Source organism: Thamnophis sirtalis, unplaced genomic scaffold, assembly GCF_051295495.1.
Source record: "Thamnophis sirtalis isolate CommonGarterSnake01/CBP01778 unplaced genomic scaffold, rThaSir2_p1.2 scaffold_1, whole genome shotgun sequence".
Taxonomy (NCBI): domain Eukaryota; kingdom Metazoa; phylum Chordata; class Lepidosauria; order Squamata; family Natricidae; genus Thamnophis; species Thamnophis sirtalis.
Window position 1 is genome coordinate 108,709,565 of NW_028261381.1, and position 23,649 is coordinate 108,733,213.

The window sequence follows — 23,649 nt, forward strand, 5'->3', positions numbered from 1 at the left end:
TTAGCACATCAGTCAAAAGCAATTCTAAAAGAAAGAGTTGCAAGGTTTATTTAATGAAACTGGCTGGATTCATTCATTGTGCTAAACCATGACTTATTTAATAATAGTTGAATTATTTGAATTGAATGCCACAATTAGGTGGGTCCACACATTATGCTAAACCATAAACCAGAAGTGCATAACATTTTTAGGCTGAATCGCCTATTGTGTAGCCTGTCAGGAACTATCCCCCCTCCCCCAAAAAGGTGGGATCAGGCCAGAGATTTAAACGGGGCATGAGAAAAACATAAGTTTACTGTAGTATAATTTGCATTTAAATGTAATCTAATTCATTGAATATAATCAATATGATCATACCTGATCTTTTTAATAACTGCCTTTTATCTAATTAAGATCACAATTAATTTTTTGGAGAAGCAACGAAGACTGATCAAAAGATGATATGAATCTCAAGGAGCTTAAACCTAGCATCTCTTCCATAAATCAAAGCTTACAAACTGCAGGGGATGATCCATACATCTTGTTAATCCAACAGAAGAATACATTCTGACCCAGCAGACTGTATATACATGTGGATAAACCATCTGTGGATAAGCCAAACCTCAAATTTTTAATCAAACCACCATGAAAATGCATTACCCATGGATAAGCTGACCCATATTTTCATAATATTTTGATTACAATTTGAGGATCTATTTAGCGGTGGATGGGCTTATGCTTTTAGAATACTTAGGATATGTACAGTAGTTTCTTTAAAAATATATATCTACTTGCAGATAAGCCCATCTATGGATGTTGAATCCTATTGTTGGGTATATTTTAGCATCTAGAATTCTTGGCTTCAATACAATATATACAGCAATACATAAATCCAACCACTGTGGACCTAGCAGTTTCTATAAGGACATAAAAAAAAACATTCGCTTCAGATTTCAACTGTGAGCAGACATGATCATGTAACTGAAGGTAGATATTTATATCAACCATTTAGGATTTAGCATTCATAACACCACTTTGAATTAGGCTTTGAAGTATGACAGCATCTGATTTCATAAGTGCACAATTGGTCCAGATTGATTATCTTCCACCAGCATCTGGATACCCTTAATCTGCACCATCTGAACTAGTTTAAATTTAATTTGAATGGGTTTAATATACCTATGCTGAATAGGGTTCTAAATAAAGTTGCTATGAAATACCTAAGCTGATAAGAATGGTTCCTAGTTATTGTGAGCAGCTGAGTTTTTTCCAACATCTCTAAGAGCACTTTCAAGCTGCATGCCTGATCTTTAGTAGGAATGTAATCCATTTAAAACCTCTTCTACTATCCAGGTTAGGTAACTTTCCAAATACAACCTATATATTTCAACTTGTTTAGCCTCATATATACCAGTACAACAGATTCAGAAGCCCCATAATTTCTCTGAACAAGGAAGTAAAAAAGAAAGACAAAGCTGCAAGCAGTGCTGCAGTGGTGGGTTCCAGATCCCGTTGCAACTGGTACAGTTGCAAGAGGGCCCAGCGTGCACCACATGAACACATGCAGTGCGCGCATGCATAGTTACCTCTTGCGATGCCTCCACAAGCCTCCGTGACACTCCAGCTGCTTGGCATAGTGTCGTGCAGGTGCCATGTATTCCGTGTACGGAAGCGCCAAGGAGCTCAAATACAGGTAAAGACTTGGGTGGGCCCTCCAGAGCACCATACTGGAACGGTAGCTGGTGCTCCGGGCAGGCACTGGTACGCCCATACCGGGGCATACTGCCTGCAACCCACCACTGCAGTGGTGGGATTCAGCCAGTTCACACAGGTTCGGCAGAAGCAATAGCTAACTTTTGTGCAGTTCAGTGAACCCGCTGAATAGCGTACCTCCCCATGCCCTTCCCTCCCAGCCACTCCTCACCTCTGTACTAGGCCACTCACCTGGCCACCTAGCTGCTCACCCACCTGGGCGACAGGGCCAATAGCTGGGCATGAAAAGGAATGGCTGGGAGGGGAGAGGTGAGGCTTGGCCGGGTGCGGTGAGGAGAGGCTGGGCAAGGCAAGGTGCCCCTCAATGTGAGTGATGTTGATTTGGCCACGCCCACCCAGTCATATGAACACCCAGACATGCCTGCCTAGCCATTAGGGCAGAGAACTGGTTGTTAATTATTTGAATCCCACCACTGGCTGCAAGTATGACTAACAATTTCCAATAGCTTCTTACAGAAGTTGCAAAAAATATAATTGCAAGAAAGACACCCATGCTACCTGCTGCAATAGAAGTATCAGAATCACTGTGCTCCCCAAACCAAGAGGAATGAATCCAGAAAGAAGAGTATTGTGGTAAGCAGTATCAAATACTGCAGAAATGCCCAGCCAAATAAGGAGGCCCACATCCCAGGCACTTGGCATCTGCTGCAAAATGTAAATTGGGAGAAGGCTGAAAAGATACTATATTTCTATTTTCACCGAAAGTTTTAGAGGTGATAAATCTTGGATGGATGCAGGCACCCTTCTCATGGTATATAGCAGCGATGGCAAACCTTTTTTCGCTAGCGTGCCATAAGGGGGGGGGAGCGTAGGGGGGTCATGCCACACCCATAATGCAACACATGACCCCCCCATTGCACATGCCGCATGAGAGGTGCTCCCCCAATTTTTCCATGCCTTTTAGCCCTCCCCAAGGTCCAGAGGCATTATAGGAGCCTGGGAGGGCAAAAATAGCCTCCCCCGCCCCTCCGAAGACTTCAGGGACGGCTTAAACCGACCCTATGAGCAAACTGGAAGTCCATTCCCGAACTTCTGGTTTGCCCATAGGGCCATTTTTTTGTGCTCCGGAGGCTTCAGGAAAGCTCCTGAAGCCTCCGGAGGGCCTCTGGGGCGGGGGGGGGGGCAGGGAGGTTCTTTTCACCCTCCCCAGGCTCCTATAAAGCCTCTGGAGCCTGGGGAGGGTGAAAAATGTCTTTAAAAAAGGCTGAATTTAGCTGGCCAGCGTGCGCATGTGCGCTGGCCAGCTAACAGGGCAATGCCTCGCCTGCCCTGACAAATGGGTCTGCGTGCCACCTGTGGTACGCGTGCCATAGGTTCGCCATCCCGGGTATATAGGGTTTCCTGTTCGAGCAGGGAGTTGGACTAGAAGACCTCCAAGGTCCCTTCCAACTCTGTTATTCTGTTATAAACCATCTTAACTGTGGAGGGGAGATATTTAAGAGTATACCTGAATCAAAATGTTCCTAATTACAAAAAGTGAAATATTAAAGCATCTTAGATTTTTCAATCAATGAACAGTCTGAATAGACAAGTATGATCATATCAGCAGTTGCTCTGCAGTTGCTCTGCATCAATAATAATAATAAAAATAATAATGAAAAATATGTTTCAAAAGAAATGATTAACCTCTATGCATTCTCTGCTCCCTGCTCTTCTTCTGAGTCTTATCCTAGCAGGCAGTTTTTACTTTGTTCTGGAGCTGGAAAGATAAAAAGATTTCGTGGAATGAAAGTAATAAAAAACTTAGGCTGTGCAAAATTGGTTTTCATATTTCCTCTAATTGTCCCATAGTCATAAATATTTGCTATGTGCTAAGCTTCACATATTGTATTGTGAAATGTTTATGGCCTAGGAGGAAACATCATTTTTCTTTTGTGGAATATCATGCCTGCTAGCTGTAACAAAAAAAGAAAAGCAGCTACAATGAATTAATTTGGATTCATTATTTGTTAAGACTCAGTTGAAGCTTTGCTTTCCAAAGAACACTTTTGTAAAAAAAACAAACCCCTAATATTAGTATGCTTATAACACTATTTGCATCACAAAGGGAAGGGGTTAGAGTTAAAATGGTGGCTTATCTTAATTCTTTTCACATTTGCATTTTCTCATACTTCTTTGCACATCGTGGACTTTTATTCCAAATGCTACCCATTAATTAAAGCGATTAGAATGATCACTTAACATTTTCAAATCTTTGACAAAACACTAGTAAAGAGCTACCTATTATTATAAGTGGCTTCCTGTGGGAAGATACAAGTACAAAACAATGGATCAAGAGAATCACTTAGAGGACTACAAATACTGAGTTTGATTTATTTAATAAATAAAGTTTTAGAGATATATCCGACACTATGGAACAATCTCCCCGTGGAGATTCGTACCCTCACCACCATCCAGGCCTTCCGCACAGCCCTCAAGAACTGGCTAGCCCGTCAGGCCTGGGGATAAGTCTACTTTCGCCCCTCCCGAATGCTGAGTGAATGTTGAGTTTTATTGTTTAATTTACTTTTGTTCACATTTCTTTTGTATTGTCCTACACTCCCCTTCCTTTTTGATTGTAAGCCACCCTGAGTCCCCTCAGGGAAAAGGGCGGCCTATAAATGTCCAATAAATACCAAAAATACCAAAAAATAGCCATTTGTCTGAAGTGGTATAGAGTGTCCTGTCTAGGCAGGGGGTTGGACTAGAAGACCTTCAAGGTCCTTTCCAACTCTGTTATTCTACTTTAGTCTAGTCTAGTCTAAAAGTTTATGTGAAATAAAAGTCTGTAGAGCTTCTCAGTCATTCAGGTCGTGGTTGTCCCAAAAGTACTTTTTCAGGAGGCAACTGGACTTCCTTGTTTTTTTACTTTGAAGATGTTTCGCTTCTCATACAATCAAAAAGGAAGGGGAGTGTAGGACAATACAAAAGAAATGTGAACAAAAGTAAATTAACCAATAAAACTCAACATTCACTCAGCATTCGGGAGGGGCGAAAGTAGACTTATCCCCAGGCCTGACGGGCTAGCCAGTTCTTGAGGGCTGTGCGGAAGGCCTGGATGGTGGTGAGGGTACGAATCTCCACGGGGAGATTGTTCCATAGTGTCGGAGCCGCAACAGAGAAGGCTCTCCTCCGAGTAGTCGCCAGTCGGCACTGACTGGCGGATGGAATACGGAGGAGGCCAACTCTATGCAATCTGATGGGACGCAGGGAGGTAATTGGCAGAAGGCGGTCTCTCAAATAGCCAGATCCACTACCATGGAGCGCTTTATAGGTGGTGAGTAGGACCTTGAAGTGCACCCGGAGATCGACAGGTAGCCAGTGCAGCTCATGGAGGATCGGTGTTATGTGGGCGAACTGTGGTGCGCCCACGATCACTCGCGCGGCCGCATTCTGGACTAGCTGAAGTCTCCGGATGCTCTTCAAGGGCAGCCCCATGTAGAGCACATTACAGTATTCCAGCCTGGAGACCACAACGGCTCGAGTGACTGTTGTGAGGGCCTCCCGATTCAGGTAGGGCCGCAACTGGCGCACCAGGCGAACCTGGGCAAATGCCCCCCTGGTCACAGCTGAGAGATGATGGTCAAAAGTCAGCTGTGGGTCCAGGAGGACTCCCAAGTTGCGGGCCCTTTCTGAGGGGTGTAAGTTTTGTCCCCCCAGCCTGAGTGATGGTATGTTGGTCAAATTTTTGGGAGGAAAACACAACAGCCACTCGGTCTTGTCTGGGTTGAGTATCAGCTTGTTTGCTCTCATCCAGTCTTTAACGGCTTCTAGACCCCGGTTCATCACGTCCACCGCTTCATTGAGTTGGCACGGGGTGGACAGATACAACTGTGTATCGTCCGCATATTGGTGGTATTTTATCCCGTGCCTTCGGATGATCTCGCCCAGCGGTTTCATGTAAATGTTAAATAGTAGGGGGGATAGGACCGACCCCTGCAGCACCCCATAAGTTAGGGGCCTCAGGGATGATCTCTGCCCCCCCACCAACACCGACTGCGACCTGTCCGAGAGATAGGAGGAGAACCACTGCAGAACAGTGCCGCCCACCCCTATCTCCCGCAGTCGTCGCAGAAGGATACCATGGTCGATGGTATCGAAAGCCGCTGAGAGGTCCAGGAGAACTAGGATGGAAGCATGGCCTCCATCCCTAGCTCTCCAGAGATCATCGGTCAATGCGACCAAAGCGGTTTCTGTGCTGTAACTGGGTCTGAAGCCAGACTGGAAGGGGTCAAGATAGTTAGCTTCCTCCAAGGTACGCTGAAGCTGGAGAGCCACCACCTTCTCAACAACCTTCCCTACAAAGGGGAGGTTGGAGACTGGACGATAGTTATTAAGAACAGCTGGATCCAAGGACGGTTTCTTCAGGAGGGGTCTTACCACCGCTGTCTTGAGCGCGGTGGGGAAGTACCCCTCCCGAAGAGAGGCGGTAACAACCGCCTGGATCCAGCCTCGTGTCACCTCACTGCTGTTGGCAACCAGCCAGGAGGGACACGGGTCCAGTATGCAGGTGGAGGCACTCACAGCTCGCATAGCCTTGTCCACATCCCCAGATGTTGGATAGCCATGTTGGCTATCCAACATCTTCCTAAAAACTTCCAGTGTTGGGGCATTCACAACTTCTGGAGGCAAGCTGTTCCACTGATTGATTATTCTAACTGTCAGGAAATTTCTCCTCAGTTCTAAATTGCTTCTCTCCTTGATTAGTTTCCACCCATTGCTTCTTGTTCCACCCTCAGATGCTTTGGAGAATAGTTTGACTCCCTCTTCTTTGTGGAAACCACTGAGATATTGGAAGACTGTTATCATGTCTCCCCTAGTCCTTCTTTCTATTAAACTAGACATACCCAGTTCCTGCAACTCTTCCTCATATGTTTTAGCCTCCAGTCCCCTTTGTTTCTCTTCTCTGGATTCTTTCTAGAGTCTCAACATCTTTTTTTACATCGTGGTGACCAAAACTGAATGCAGTATTCCAAGTGTGGCCTTACCAAGGCATTATAAAGTGGTATTAACACTTCACGTTATCTTGATTCTATCCCTCTATTTTCTTTTTTTTTAAAGTGGGGATTGAGAGAAGCATATACACTGAAACATTTGCCTTATCATATTTGTATATTTACAAGCTATCCCATGCTAGGTACCAACTGTTACACAGTAGATATCAGTATTCACACTGAAAATGTGAAATTCTATAATTGTGTACAAAAGATTTTATTCTTGTGAAAATTATGATAAGGGCATATAATGTTTGAAGACTCAATTGCATGTCACATTTCAAAACTTGGCAGGCTGACTCTTGTTTGTTTACTTGCACTTTCTTATGGATTAATAAGTATCTGCTTTTAGGCCAGAGGCTCCTCACTCCTGGTCCCCAGACCACATCAGCCATAAATAATCCTTTCCCTTCACTTTCATTTATATTGTTATCATTTATTATATTTAAAGCAAATATAAATCCAAGGAAATAAACTCCCCAAGTAGGCAAGGATACCTTGAATTGTGTTTGCAGGTAAACACATAAATATGTATTTTCTCATCTTTCTTTCCTTTTGAAAAAACCCTAACCCTAACCCTGGCGGACTTTAGCTCCCAGAATTCCACAGCAAGGAAAGCTCTAACCTTGGCAACTTTAAGCCTGGCGGACTTCAATTCCCAGAATTGAATCCCCTGGCTGGGGAATTCTGGGAGTTGAAGTCCTCCAGGCTTACAGTTGCCACGTTTGGAGAGCCCTGCTTTAGAGAACAGTAACAAATGCGGGATGGGTGGGAAGGAAATGGGATGCTGAAAAAATGTAAATAGAAAGCAGACTTTGATCCATGATTCAGAAATAACAAATCACAAGGGGATGTTATCATCTTATTAATCTTCTATGGAGCTTCCTTTCTGTAGCTGAGAGAAACCACAGTGAAAATACATTAATGGGTCATGCACTTGTAGATCCTAAGGAACTACTCAACTGATTCCCAAGTATTCACCTTCAGACGTCTGCTAAATGTGTTTCCTACTTTTTGATATATTCTTACCTTGTGCAGATACAGCCTCTTGACTTGTGTCTCTTTTGGTTTCACAGTTGTGGACTCCGCTAAGTGTATTTGTCATCATTGAAGTGTCAAGACTGTTGCCTTGGGCAGCAAGATGATAAACCTTGAATTCTTTTTAAAGCTTATTGTGCTGATGTAAAGATACTATCTCCTTCTCTTTGCTTTATTTTTGATTTGAAAGTGCTTCTGTATTTAAGAAAGTCATAAATCACTAAAGAACTAATGTCCTGCATGTATGCTGATAAAATTCAGTGGGAGGCAAATTCACAATACATGCTGACAACTCCTCCAGTTTTATTCAGAGGGAATTTTCATTTTAAATTACTGCATGTTAGGGAAAGAAAACTAGCTAAATGCAACCCCCCTCCCTCAATATAGACAGCTATTTGAGGAGCAAATGCAAATGGGAAAAAGGAGAAGAAGAATCTCTGCTTTCTTAGTTATTTAGCAGAAAGAATATTGATAAACACAATTCATCTTATCACCCAAACATATAGTCCCTGGGCAGATTTGATTGCTTTTATTACGTCTCTTGTATTTTACTTCTATAATTACAAAAATTGAATACACCAGTGGAAAAAATGATGAACTCATTCAAACATCATAAAAATTATACACTTACAACAGGGATGTCAAACTTGCAGCGTTATGGTGGCACCATGTGAAGCATTGCAACTCCTCCCCCTCGCTAAACCAGTACGGGTGTGGCCAGTGCATTATGCACAGGGATGGGTTCTGGCAGGCACTACTGCCAGTTTGCTCATGTACGCACTTGATGCGCACTGTGCATGCATGCACAATGCAATTAAAATTGTTCTGAGCATGCGCAGAACTGAAAAACAAGATGGTGCCACCTATGGTGCCACCTGGAGAACTGGTTATGGGCCATGGCAGGCCTGGGTTGCTGCTGGTTCCAGTGACCCAGGCCACCAAACCACTACCGGTTCAGCCGAACTGGTCCGAACTGGTAGGAACCCACCACTGGTTACGCATCTGGCCCATGGGCCTTGAGTTTGACAGCCCTGACTTATAATCTCAGAATCTACCCATGTGCTGCCCTCTAGATGCTGGTAATTGAAAATAATCTCTGCTCTGAATAACAGTAATGAAATAATGGTGTCGGATATTATCAATCTATATAAGAATGAAGCAACCCAACTGGGATGAACAAATAATGAAATTGTTGTATTGAGTCCCAATAAACTGCAAGAAATGGAGGCAAATGAAAGCCTTATCAAGGACTGGGACAGAGGCCTTTTTGAAAAGTCTACTTTTGGAGCAGGAAATACAGAGAAATCTCATGATGGTATTAAAACTGCATGATGATGTACTTAAGATGTGGAAAATCGTGAACTATGTTCAGGGTTCAGTCTCTCAACTGAAATTCCTTAGGTAATAAAATGGATTATATTCTCATAGTAATGTGTACTTCCTTACAAGGGCAGTTGTTTCCATTCTATTTTTCCCCTTGCAACTCATACAGTTGCTTCTTAGATACTCTGTTTTCTCTTTCCTCAGAGCAGAATTGAACCCATTCTTGATTCAGATGGATTTAATTTGCAGAGGATTGTATAACAGCAACAGATATATGAGATTTACTCCCTTCTACTTGGTGCCTCATATCTGATGTAATACATTTGTCATTTTATTTATTTACCTGTATAGTCTTTTCTGTCTTGCATATTCATGGCTATAAACCATCTCAAAATGAGAATGCAATTCATTTAAAAGCAGTTAGGTTTTTTTAAACAAGTAATTTGCCTATAAAAATATGTTAAGACATATATTCCTTACAAACTTGTCATAGAGAACTGTATGAAAGTAACAGATGAAACGCAGAGGGGGCCTGATGAAACAGAGAAATCATAAGATGGCATCAAAAGCTTATGAAATCTGATGCCAGCTCTATCTTAATAGGTTCATTGGTGGCAGCATCATGGAGTACTTGGATTGAGAAGGGTCGATAAAGAAGCAAACTTGACAAGCTTGGTGAAATAGGACAATTGTCCTTACATGATACATAAAGCAATCTGACACTCTCAGGGTCAAAGCAGTGACACACTGCAGTTGAAGCTCAGATTTAAGTTGGATTCCCACTGTTGGTGCAAGGGCAAGAGTTTTGCTGTAATGCAAGCACTATACCCTTAAAGCAAATTGGATGTGGGCTCATGAACCACAAGGTTAAATATAAGATTGCAGTTTAGATAAGCTCAGAGGTAATACTAGAATTACTGTAGTGTGATTCTTTCATTCTTTTAGATGTGTTAACTCCTTTGTGTGTGGCCAGGCAGAGAGAGATTTAGACATCTTTGTTGACAGGAGTCCAGCTGCCTCCCACATCCATTTTATCTGGGAGGGTTGCTCAGATTCTTTTTTTAGGGAAGCCTTTCAATGTTCTCACCCACATTGTCATCAGATACATATATTTTTATTATATTTTACTAAATGACACATTCATGACACATTCAAGAGCCAAGGTGGTGCATTGGTTAGGGTGCAGTAATGCAGGCCACTTCAGCTGACTGTTATCTGCAGTTCAGCGGTTCTAATCTCACTGGCTCAAGGTTGACTCAGCCTTCCATCCTCCCGAGGTGGGTAAAATGAGGACCCAGACTGTGGGGGCAATATGCTGACTCTGTAAACCACTTAGAGAGGGCTGAAAGCCCTATGAAGCGGTTTGTCTCTGGAATCAAGTGCTTATAGTTATGAAGCAGACTCAATGTCCAATTATCTTCAGGCCATCTCTCTTCATAGGTTGCCCCCAAATATTCCATTTTGTATTGTTTCTTTTTGGTCTCAGGAGCTTGTAGCAAAAATATTTATTTTAAATTTAATTGCTCTATTTCCTGCTCCCTGACTTTCCAGATAACGGACTATATTCAAAATGGTGGCGCATGTATATGCAGCGGCTCAACGCTCCAGAGACTGGAGGTAACTAAAGGGCCACCATCAGTGAGCTGTTGGACAGCATTACTTGGTCTATTGTGTGGATGCTTGGGTGGTTTAGGGGCGGGGAATTTTTGGTGAGTGGGGGTGTGTTTGGTGATTGTCATGTGTGCTGGGCCTTGTTTCTGGGTGTTATATGAATTTCATTGTATGGGTATACTGTGTATATACACACAATAACAATAAAGTATTATTCTACACTCATCATGACCTGATCTAGCTGAAAACCCTGAGGATAGCAGCTTATGACTTGAAAGCTGTCAAGGAATGGTGGCATATAGTAGCAAGCAAGACCTGTTTCTTGGCAAATCAAACAGTAATCAGTACCTTGGAGAGTGCAACTCACCGGTTGTGGGCTAGGTCTGTTTTAACTAAAAGCATTCCTGCTTCAGCTGTGTGTATAAATAACTGGGGCAGGCTTTAACAAGGTAGACAAAGCCAGGATCCTGTAGCTTTGCTCTGCTTGTTGCTGTGGCCATTTTGAAAGTCTCCGATTTTCTGCATCATTGGAAGCTCACAAGAAGCCACTGGGGGAATTGATCCTGCAGATCAGGCTTCACATTGCATATTATTATTATGTGACAGCATTCAGTCCCATAGGACCTGCACATTTTATAGCTGAGATAGTTTCTCACTGATTTAAGTATCTGGAATTTTAGATGACAACAGATTCCAACTAACTATAATTTGGTTCCCTTACATGTAAAGAAGAGATTGGTTCACACCCCTTTTATATAACTGGTTTTCCTAGCATTAATAATTTGGAACAAATTTTCTCATGTTCTGTTTTGGCTTTATTTGAAGTATTGGTATTCCCATTGATTTAGTTTAAGGGTTTAACCTGTAAGGGTATAATTAAAAGTTCTTAGATATGCTTCACATACAATATGCAAATTGAAATGCTTAGATAAGCAGATTATGCCTCCTTCCAACCCTGCACCATATTCAATTATCTATCCCAATTTAACAAAAACTTGAAACAATCAAAAACTTTATCCATGCCAATGTTATTGTCAGCACCTCTCCATTTAATAATTAGGAAAGAAAGACCATGAGACTCCATACGTGGAAAATCAAATGTACTTTTACTAATTAAAAATGATTAAAGAGCGGTTGCATAGCGAAGTCTGATTTATTAGGCGCGAAAGCAGTTGATATATAGAATATCCCATTCCACACCCCCTGGCATCATAGGCTTAGTCCAATCATAAGTCCTTCAAATGTCAGGTGTGAGATAACTTCAAAAGGCATCACGAAGATGGAATGTCGTTGCTGTTAGTCCAGGCGGGAAACACCCACGCATGCGTAGTCTGACCATCCAGAGAACTCCAGAACATTCCTCCAGCACATCGAGTAACCCCACCCAAATACCATCCCCTCCCTCCCCGTTTCATGGCAGCTGAAGCAACAGCAAAGCAGATGCTGCTAAATGATAATAACAATGCAGTACCAAGGCTATCATATTTGCACTACAGAATTCCAGTTGTAGATAGCAACAAATAGTTAACCTAACTTAGTAAACTGCAGATGTATTCCTCCCTCCCAAACTTGAAACCAAGAAAAAATTCTTGTATGGGAATAGCAGAATGTTTTATTAAACATTTAAAATGATGTGAGCCTAAAATATAAGGATAATTATTTGTCTGCAAATTTGCTGTGAAATCACATACTCTAATGTGGATAAGCATTGTAACAGACTTTAATTCTAGGACGGTAAAAATTAGTTGTGTGTCTTGGGAAATGAGTTCACACATAAAGTTGAGCCAACTTTTTGGAAGCTATAGTTTAATGAACAAGCTGTAGCTGCCTGTCTGTCACACAGTACCAAGCCATTAGCCGACAAATAATATGACTAAGTAGATGATTGACACATTATGCCAGCGGTGTCAAACTCACATCATCATGGCATCATCATGACATATCGCAACTCCCCCCCCCAGCTTTGCTAAACTGGCTGTGGCCGTAGCCAGTGCGTGATGCATATGGCCCGCGGCCCATGAGTTTGACACCCCTGCATTATGCTAACCACCCATCCACCCATTATATTGTGTCCCAATGTTATTCAGTATGCGTATCAATTAATGGTGCAATTTGCTTAATAATTCTATGATTGTTTAACAATTTTTCATATTTTGTATTCTATTATTGGTAGGACAAAACATATTTGAGAAGGAGAAGGAAAATCCATGACTGAATCTCCTGACACTTTTTAAAAGTCATTAAAGCAGTATTATTAAGGAGGGAGTTGAGTTTTATCAAAATCACACAACAAGCGTGCCCATCTGGATAGAGGAATGGAGCAGAAAGCAGATACTAAATAGTATCTAGCAAATTGTGAATACATGGAGATTGTGATTAGGACTGTACTGTGCTGTAGAGGAAATGTTCAATTGATGCATCCCATTTTCTAGAGCATCTTCCGTGTCAATTGCATCCCTGTCCTGCTGTTGCTTTTAAATCTAAAAAAAAAAGACAGGAGATCCAATTATACTGTAGATCTTCCTTATAATATCTAGTTTGGGATCAGAAATCACAAATGGAATTATAAATATTGATGTTTGAAAATCAAGATAAACTCTAAGATTCTAGAGGCAGAATCACAGAAAAAGCTTGAGAATGGAAGACTGATTCTTTCCTGTCTATCACTTCCACATTTTTAAAAAAACTAGTACAGGATTCTATACTCAGTACGCAGGTCTTCATTGTAGATGTCAATTGTGAAGAAGACAACTTCAGATCCTGGTGCATAACCTAGGTCCTCCTAGCAGTAATACTCTTCTTATCCCTGATGTTTTACAAAGTCAAGGAACATTAAATGATCTTCTCAAGTTAACCATTCCTATCTCAATGGGCTGCTACCAGTTCTCTCCATCTGTGAATGAAGGATTTCCCCCAACTTCCATGTAGATATTATATTCAGTTTGGGAATTGCCTGCCTTGTCAGGAGGCTGCTCAAATTTATTTATTTATTAAGCAAATTTATATAGTCACCCAACTTACACATTGGTGACTCTGGGGGATTTACAACATTTAAAAAAAATCTACCATATAAGAAAAACAAGTAAGAAAAACCACCTCACTCTCCATGATAGCAACCAATCAAATCAACCACTTGATAGGCTCATCTCCATTCAACCTCCTCAGACCTACTGATAAAAATCACATTTTTAGATCCTTTTTGAAGAGTAATAGGATGGGGATCAACAGTATCTCTGGGGGAATGATGATCCATAAAGAAAAGGCCACCACCAAAAGACCCTTTTTTATGATCCCACCAGATGCACCTCCCTAATCAATGAGACTCATAACATGCCCTGCCTTTCCATCCTAGTGACCCAGGTGGATGAAATAGGGGAGAGGTTGGCCTTCTAATAGCCTGGCCTCAATAAAGGAGAGAGCCAGCATCTTGAATTGTATGTCGAAGCAGATTGGCAGCCAGCACAGTTCCCACAAAAGAGATGTCACATCCACAAGTCTAGGCTTTTATGTTAATTATATTAATGTTAATTTTAAATATCAATGTTAATTTCATTGCCTGAGTTCCTATACTGAGTGTCCTCTTACAAACATTTTATGAAATCGGAGACAGGGTAACCAGAAAAACATTTCTCTGATTGTGTTGGCACCCTCTTGTATGGAATGCAGAAGCAAGGAGGAAGGGTAGATAGCAGGAAGGAAGTAGACATTATGGGTGAGGAAGGAATTACACATATGCTAATACAGAGTGTCCTCAAAATACCTTGCTCACCTTGGCAGCACCAAGAAGAAAACCCCCATCACTTCCACACTTCCCAGAACTGTCTTTTGGTTGAGTGGAGTCTAATGTTCCAGATGGAAACTGGGATGGAAACTACTTAGAACTATGAACAGGCCAAGAGTGTGTGCTCACACTTCATTTATCAATTAACCTATGGGTTAACATTATACGAAGGTGTCTTGGGCTTCTTCGGTCCCTATCTCTTCTCTTACTGAAGGCTAAATACTTGGTTCCATTTGCTTTTGTTTGCAACCAGCTAAAATAAATTATGCCTGGTTTTCCATTATTTGCCTGAATAAGGTCAGAGCAAATTGTGCTTTATGAATCTGGCTTGTCTGAATAAACTACAATTAAAACGAAAAGTACTTTCTAGTAGATATGGAAACCAACTCTTGTTAGCAAAGGATTTCATGGCACAGGAGTAGAAGAGAAGGGAGAAGATTTGCATGTACAATATTAAACAACGGCTTTAGCACTGTATTTGAATGATTTCAAAGCCTTCTGCTTCTACCTGTGGTGGTTCATGAATAATGCCTGTGCATAAGAATCTTTAGATCACTGTTTTGCTAGTATATAAATTGATGAAAGACAGTGGAAGGTGAAGAAACTGTTGAAAGCAATGGTTAAAATGCAGGTTTTAATTTACATTCCAGAAACATGAGCAGACAGTGGACTATGCAACATTTGTGGGACCAAGACAGGGCAAACAGAAATATCACATAAAGGTTCAGTCAGCTGAAATAACTGCAGATTCATAACTAGTTTTGGACAGCCATCTTATGTTTTCCTAAGTATGGTGCCTTTCCAGCTACTCAGGACCTTTTTATGAGAGAATATTTTTTTAAGGAATTGGATTAATCCCGCTCCCTCAACTTGAGCCTCTTGATATGTTGGAACTATAGCGATCAACTCCAGACATGCCTTGAACTAAAAGATAATAAATGATACAGGAGAAGAGCAGACTAATGGCTAAGCCAAAAATTGATAGCCATAGAGCCACAGTTCATAGCAACGATGAGTTAAAATCAAGGAGAAAGCTGAGATAATTTTTTTCTTGAAGATCAGATAAAAAGCAAAAGTAGTAAACAGCACATTCTGTCAGATAAAAATGGTAAAACGTCTCCCAATACTTTGGAATGGAGTATTTTCAGACATTGGAAAGTCAACGAGAATCAAATACAACAAATGAATTAGGATATTTTTGCTTCTATTCTAAATTTCTATTAAACCTTTTTAATTTACTTGACAATATTTATGTATGAATACAACTGGATAATGCTCTACAATCACATTTTTTTCCTGTTCTGTTCAATTGTGTCTGATTGTTAGTGGCTGCTTGGGCAAGTCCCTGACATTTTCTTGGCAAGGTTTTTCAAGAGTGATTTGTCATTGCCTCCTTCCTGGGACTGAGAGAGAATGACTGGCCCAAGGTCACCCAGGTGGCTTTGTGCCTAAAACTAGCTAGAACTCAGAATCTCCAAGTTTCTGGACTGATACCTTAACCACTAGAATAAACTGGCCTGTGCATAGCACCATGAACAAAAAACAGAAAATTAGTGACTTAAAGCATGTTCTATCAACATTGTAATGCTAATTATACCAGGGAGGTTAAGAAGTTTGATATATAAAATAAATAAATAACTGATAAAAATCCAGGAGATAGTTTGTAAAAAGCCATCTTCACGCTCCGCTGTTTTCAGTCAAAAGAACCATGACCAGTTCACAGGAAATTTGCTATGAAAGTCTCTATGCAAACATTGATTGATTGTTTATGTGCCTTCAAGTCATTTATGACTCCTAGTGATCACATAGATTTTTTTCCCATGACAATCTGTCACTAACCTTCTTTTCCAAGTCTCCCAATGGTGCACTCATCCCCACTATAACTGAGGTCATCCATCTTGAGGCTAGTCATCTTCTTCTCTTTCCTTCCACCTTTTCTAACATAAGAGCCTTTTCTAAAGAGCTGAATCTTCACATAATGTAATTGAAGTAAGGTAACTTGAACCTGGTTATATGTGCCTTAAGTGAGAACTCTAGATCAATTTGTTTGGTGATCCACCAGTTTCTTGGCTGTCCATGATGTTCTGAGGAGGCTTTTCCAACACCAAAGATCAAATATTCTTCCTATCCTACTTCTTCAAAGCCCAATTTGTCACTTCAATATAGGATTACCAAGAAATATCATGGCTTGCATGATTCTGATCTTTGAGGTTTAGACACCTCACAGCATTTGGATTTCTTTTCCAAGGCCTTAATATGTTTGCTTTACCAAATGCTGGCTTGTGGTGTATTTCCTAACTGCTTTTTCCTTTATGTTTGATGGTTGATTCTAAAGGACAGAAGTTATCTACCATTTCAATATTTTCATTGCTGGGTCTAAGGCTGGTTGTTATTGGACGATCAATTAGTTTTAAATTGAAATTCTCATAATCCTGTCCCTTTCATTTCAATAAATCTCATTAAAGAAGGCTTTGTGAGAAGCTTGCTTAGGAGAAATATTTTCCGTTTGAAGCAGCTGCCTAAACGTGACACTTCACCCAACGCTAAGGCAATATAAAACCTGTCTTCACTATTATTTTGATACAGCAATACTTGAATAACTCTAGAAGGCAGATGGGCCTTTTCTTCACTAGTCATTCATCACATCTTCTAGAATCACTCAACCATAAGAACAATGAAGATAGGCTTCATGCAAACTGCAGTAAAAAATATATTCCATGACAAATTTGAATATATTGTCGTGCATGTGGCAGTCAAGCAAGCTACCGTTGTCAGATCCTTTTCCTAATCTCCCGCCCATGCTTTTTTCTTTGAGACTCCTGCTTTAGAGTACAAATCTATGGACAGGGATTTTGTGTGTGGCAGGGAGGGGGATCATTGGCAGCCTATATCAGCTGTGAAGGGAAAATGCTTTCCACAAAAAAATAAATATTTAATTATTTTGCCTGTGGCATTTCCAGAGATCAGGAAGGAAAGCCAGCAAATGTTTGCAGATAAAACAGTATACAGGCATCGAAATGCTTGTCACACTTGTCCAATACCTTCTTTTAAAACGGAAGATAATTGTTCCAGACATTTGAAAAGAAGAAAAAGCTGAAATGCCAAAGGTAAACAGTTCAATTCTAGGGTATCACTCAAATGTAATTCATCCATCTTAAATAGGTATCATCTTAGACAGTTTTCATTTCCAAGCTGTTTTTCTACTTGAAATTCTAACCTTTTCTGATGACTTATTTTTAATGAATTTGCTGCTGTAATGGTTTTCAGAAAATGGTTTATACAGTTTTTCTCACAAAAGTGTAAGTTTTCTTTGCAGGTGGTCTTCAGCTAATAACCATTCAATCAGCATCTGTTCAAAGTTAAAACAGTGCTGAACAAGGAGACTTACAACTGGTACTTGAACCTGTAAATATAGCAGTATCCCCATTATCATCTGACTGCGATTCAGTGCTTGGCAACTGGCTTGCAATTAAGATGGTCTCAGCATCCCATGGTCATGTGATCACCATTTGCAACCTTCACAGCTTCCAACAAGAAAAGTTAATGGGGAAGTTGCAAGGAGATAGCAAATGGTGATCATGTGTTGTCATGCCTAACAATCACACACAGGATTGGTCTAATGACTGCAATTGGAACTTCCGAAATTGCAATCATTGGTTGGTTGTGGTCACATGACATTGCATTTTATGGCTGTCACTTAATAACAGAGTACCCTGCCCCAATTACCATTGTTAACTGATGACCACCTATATTTCCACTGCTTTAAAGAGGATAAAAGCCGTGAACACTATTTACACCACTTTTCATTTTGTATTTTCATGTATAGATGGCAGGACCTACACTGAATAGTCAATTGGGCAAGAGTCATTCAGAAAACAGCTTATTTTTAAGTGTTTTAAAACAAAAAGGAAGGCTGCAATAAATCTGGAAGGAAAGATATGGATTTTCTATATGGTTTGCTGAATCACCATAGGATGCATTTTCCTTGGGTATTCATTAGGAAACCTTTCTTAAATCTGCTTTCTCTCCTGTGAATAAGGTCTTGACAGATATTGACAACAAGCTCAACAATTACTACCTTTAACCATTTTAACAAACATTGCTCATCATTTAGTATCCAGCGTCTCTCAGTAAAGCCGTGCATCCCTATATGGCATCTAACCAGCTTATCTTAACAATGAGGCTCATTTCAGCCTACAGGAGATGAAAGTAGTTATTGTACTGATAGAAGGACATTTAATTCATGCAAACGAATGGTGAAAGAGGAGGAATACATACTGCATCCTCAGGGGTGGCATTCACTTACTTTCCCTTCCGGTTTTCAAATGTAAAAGTGTGTGCATCCACACATGCGCTCGGCCTTCCGTGCATGCACTTTGATCGTGCCCATGGTTTGCACACATGCATGTGGTTTGAAAATGTGCCTAAATAGGATGGCATAAAGCCAAGGCAGGTGGCAGGCCCACCCATGATTTCCACTACCGGTTCGGTTGAACCAGTCTGAACTGGCTGAATACCACCTCTGTGCATCATGTATCTGTGGGACTGTAAATTGTAAAGCAAGCCCTTCCTTCTCTTTGAACAGATTTAGTAGACTTTTGACAAGTATCCTTTTAGGTCAAAGTAGTTGACCAGGTAAGATAATTCTATATTAACCTTTCCCAGTTTAATGCTCCTCAGTTGTAACGGCCATATTTCTTAGAATTCATTCTTGACTGAAGTTGTTAGTTAGGAATTTAGGAAGAAAAGCCCAGCGATGTGGCAGCACTTAATTGACCATGGCATGTCTTAAAACATTAAGTAAGATAGTATTTGAATGGGAGACCACAAAGGCCATTGGTTGGACCAGAAAGTTGAAAGAAAAAAAGGAAAAGACATACCAGCTCCATATTGTTGTTAAAAAGCATCCAGATGCATATGTTGTATATATCATTCAAAATATAGGTATATAACTTTAACTGAAGTCTGCAATATTTTAAGTGTATTACCGTAAAGTAGGGCCCACCGAAAACCACTTTGGTTGTAGGGATTAAGGCAATGATCTAGAATAGGGGTGTCAAACTCATGTCATCATGGTGGTGTCATGTGACGTAATTGGACTCCCTCCCCCTTTGCTAAACCAGGCATGATGCATCCGGCCCATGGGCTAGGAGTTTGACAACTGTGAGACTGTAAGTTCTAGTCCTACCTTAGCCACAAAGCCAGCTGGGTGACCTTCTGCCACTTGCTTCACTCAGGAAGCAGACAATGGCAAACCATTTTCAAAATAACCTTGTCAAGAAAACTGCAGGGATTTATCCAAGCAGTCATTAGGTTTCAGAACCGACTCAAAGGAACAACAAAAAAAGCCCTACTAAAATAAAAGAATATAAATGTATACAAAATCTTTGACAATAATAAAAAGGAAACTTACTCTTCATTTCCTCTGCATGATCATAATCAATCAGACAATGATTGGGTTGACAAAATAAATTTCTGTGCCTCTTCCTCCCCGCCTTCAAAATAAAACTTTGCACGTATTACTTTGAAAATCTGCTTCTGGCTCTCAATAGAACGTTAGGCTGTCACTTGTATACTAAAAGGCTTTTTCTTTTATAGGGCTAACTTTTAACTCGTGTGTGTGTCTCTCTCTCCAGGCATCCAAGCCACCACAAGCTGAGAAAAATGGCTTAAGAGGATTTGATGAAAAGGCCTATGTATCGTCAAAACTACTAAAGGCTGGAGAAGACCCTTATCGGCAACATGCTTTCAATCAGTTGGAGAGTGACAAACTGAGCAGTGACCGGCCCATCAGAGACACTAGACATTACAGGTACTGTAGTGCAGATGAGTATGGATTGTAATCAATACTTCAGTGGTCTCCAACCTTGGCAACTTTAAGACTTGTGGACTTCAACTCCCAGAGTTCCTCAGCCAGCTTTGCTGGCTGAGGAACTCTAGGAGTTAAAGTCCACAGGTCTTAAAGTTGCCAAGGTTGGAGACCACTCTTTATACCATAGCATCTCTGTGACCTGATCCTTGGGCCAGTTTAATTTTGAAAGACAGAAAGATATTATCTGTATCCCACCTGACAAAGGACTTCTCATCCTTACTGCAGACTGTTTTATTTATTTTAACATCTGGATATAGTTAAGGTAAATATGTCATAGAAGAAGGAAACATTATTTAACATTTAAACAAATCTCTAGAAATGTGATAGTGCAGTGAAATGTGCCAGATGGTTATGTATATTTAATTCCTATTAAGGATCCTAACAGTAACTAGTAAAAAGCCAAGTAATGAGCTTTTTACACACAACACAAATGTGCTCTGACAATACCATTTTTTCTGCCCTTGACCCTATGCCTTCATCTCAACTCCGGCCCTTGAGTGAAATAAATCAAAGTTATCTTTGGTTAGATCAGCATTAGAAGCGTATTATCTTTTTAAATTTTGATATGGTCCAATGGCAACCTCAAGATGCATATAAAATCTGTAGCCTTTGTCACTCATCATTTTGGAGGAAAATTGGGTGATTGGCAGTAGCTGAAAACATAGGCAATATAGTCAGGATAGGAACTGACAGTTGGGATGGTCAATTTCGTGCTAGAATAGCAGGGGTCCCCAAGTCCTGGTTGGCAGACAAGTCCCAGTCTGTGGGCCATTTGGAACCAGGCCACACAAGTGGTGGCGAGCATGTGAAGCTTCATTTGCGCATGCACAGGATTGGGTTGTGTGCATGAAACCATCCCTGCTACCATCTGCTGCCAGTCTGTGGAACTGCAGTATAATTTTCTGCTGACTTAGTAATAAATACAATAATACAATAGTAGAGTTGGAAGGGACCTTGGAGGTCTTCTAGTCCAACCCCCTGCCTAGGCAGAAAACCCTATACCATTTCAGACAAATGGCTATCCAACATCTTCTTAAAGACTTCCAGTGTTGGGGCATTCACAACTTCTGGAGGCAAGCTGTTCCACTGATTAATTGTTCTAACTGTCAGGAAATTTCTCCTCAGTTCTAAGTTGCTTCTCTCCTTGATTAGTTTCCACCCATTGCTTCTTATTCTACCCTCAGATGCCTTGGAGAATAGTTTGACTCCCTCTTCTTTGTGGCAACCACTGGGGTATTGGAACACTGCTATCATGTCTCCCCTAGTTCTTCTTTTCATTAAACTAGACATACCCAGTTCCTGCAACCGTTCTTCATATGTTTTAGCCTCCAGTCCCCTAATCCTCTTTGTTGCTCTTCTCTGCACTCTTTCTAGAGTCTCCACATCTTTTTTACATCATTGTGACCAAAACTGAATGCAGTATTCCAAGTGTGGCCTTACCAAGGCATTATAAAGTGGTATTAACACTTCACGTGATCTTGATTCTATCCCTCTGTTTATGTAGCCTAGAACTGTTTATGCAACCTAGAACTGTGACTCAAGAAAGGATGACAAATTCTGGAGAAAGGGTAAAGGAGTTCAGGCAATTACAAACTCCTTGACTCTTTCTTCCTGGAATTGTAGTTCACCAGATATATATAAATCCCTGCTGGGTTTTTTTAAAGAGCTAATCTAAAATCATGGTGGCTCTTCTGTTCCTTTGTTTTATAAGGAAGACTCTTCAATATTTTTAGTCAGAGAAAGAACAGCTCATAAAATGACTGAAACTAGTTATGAAAGAAATGTCCTTCTGGGTTCGGCTCCAAGTGGGGAAAAAGACACTGGAGACATGGAGGCTGCTTGGAAATATGGTTTATTGGTGGACAGGGCCTCATGGCTTGAGCCCTGAACAGAAAAGGTGATCACATGCTTCAATGTTGGTGGAGAAAAGAGAAGGAAGGACTGAGATGCTGAGTCCCTGGTTTTATGCCCTCTCTGGCCTTTGATCTTAAGCTTGTATTCTGATTGGTTGTCAGACTCCCATGGGGCCATGCAGGGGCAACTCTCTAGGCTGTCTTTTGAATCCAGGTTTGGTTGAGTTCTCAGATGCCATGTGGCGAGTTGGGTAAAGCGCCAATATTATCATGCCTTAATCCCATCCCCCTGGAGCTGAAGTGGAGAACTCTTTATTATGTAAAGGGACTAGCTTGGCCTTCTTAATGGCCCATTGACAAAAGGGGGGGAGAGACAGGAAGCTGCAGGAAGTTTCTCTTTAAAACATTTCTCCCTTTCACATCCAGAGAAATATAATATTCTGCCTTTTCAACATTTCTTAGGATATTTCATTTCTCTGGGGGAGGGCTGGGTGATAACTTTCCATACTAGGAAAAGTCTTTTTAAAAATCTGTCCTGAGGTAATATCCTTTCTGCCGCATCACAATTAAGAAATCCAGCTTTACAATTGTAAATGATGTCATCAGACGTTTCTAACTTCTGAACTGAAACAATGGCTGTTAGCAATAGCAATAGCAGTTAGAGTTATATACCGCTTCATAGGGCTTTCAGCCCTCTCTAAGCGGTTTACAGAGTCAGCATGTCGCCCCCACAGTCTGAGTCCTCATTTCACCCACCTCAGAAGGATGGAAGGCTGAGTCAACCTTGAGCCGGTGAGATTAGAACCGCTGAACTGCAGATAACAGTCATCTGAAGTGGCCTGCACCCTAACCACTGCTTCACCCAACATATAGGAGGAAGGGATAACCACAGGTCTGTAGACTTTCAGTTTTATGGAAATGTGAATGTTGTGTTGATTAAGCACTTTAGTACACAGCTGCCCCAGTGCCTGGCTGACATTATTGATCCTGGAGTTAATTTCTTTGTCCAAAGACTCATTACTTTGAGTCGATCTTTCCCAAATACAGTATTTGAAGCTTTTATTTTTCAGCTAGATGTTGTCAACGGTGAATTTTGGTCCTATGGGCTTGTTATTTGGTATGGGATTTCAGTCTTGCTCAGGCTGATAATCAGGCCGAAGGCATAATGGTATCTAAGAAATGTGTTCACCATTAACTCATTGTCTTTGTGCCCTAGAAGCTCAAAGTCACAGCAAAATGGATTTCTTGAATGATTGCATGGAGGCACTTCATCTATGCATTCAACTGGCAAAGGTCAAAAAGGGAATCATCCAATCAATGCTTGGTGGTGAAATTCAATTTTTTTTACTACCGGTTCTGTAGGCATGGCTTGATGGGGGTGGCAGGGAAAGGATACTGCAAAATCCCCATTCCCTCCCCACTCCTGGGAGAAGGATATTGCAAAAT

General features: G+C 41.0%; 1 protein-coding gene across 1 annotated transcript in view; it reads left to right on the forward strand.

Moving 5' to 3' along the window:
* GALNT16 (polypeptide N-acetylgalactosaminyltransferase 16) overlaps nt 1-23,649 on the forward strand; it is a 185,488-nt gene that overhangs the window by 72,121 nt on the left and 89,718 nt on the right. Inside the window, exon 2 of the mRNA XM_014068864.2 lies at nt 20,115-20,290. Within this exon, the coding sequence (XP_013924339.1) occupies nt 20,115-20,290 (176 nt within the window). The remainder of the gene's footprint in view (nt 1-20,114; nt 20,291-23,649) is intronic.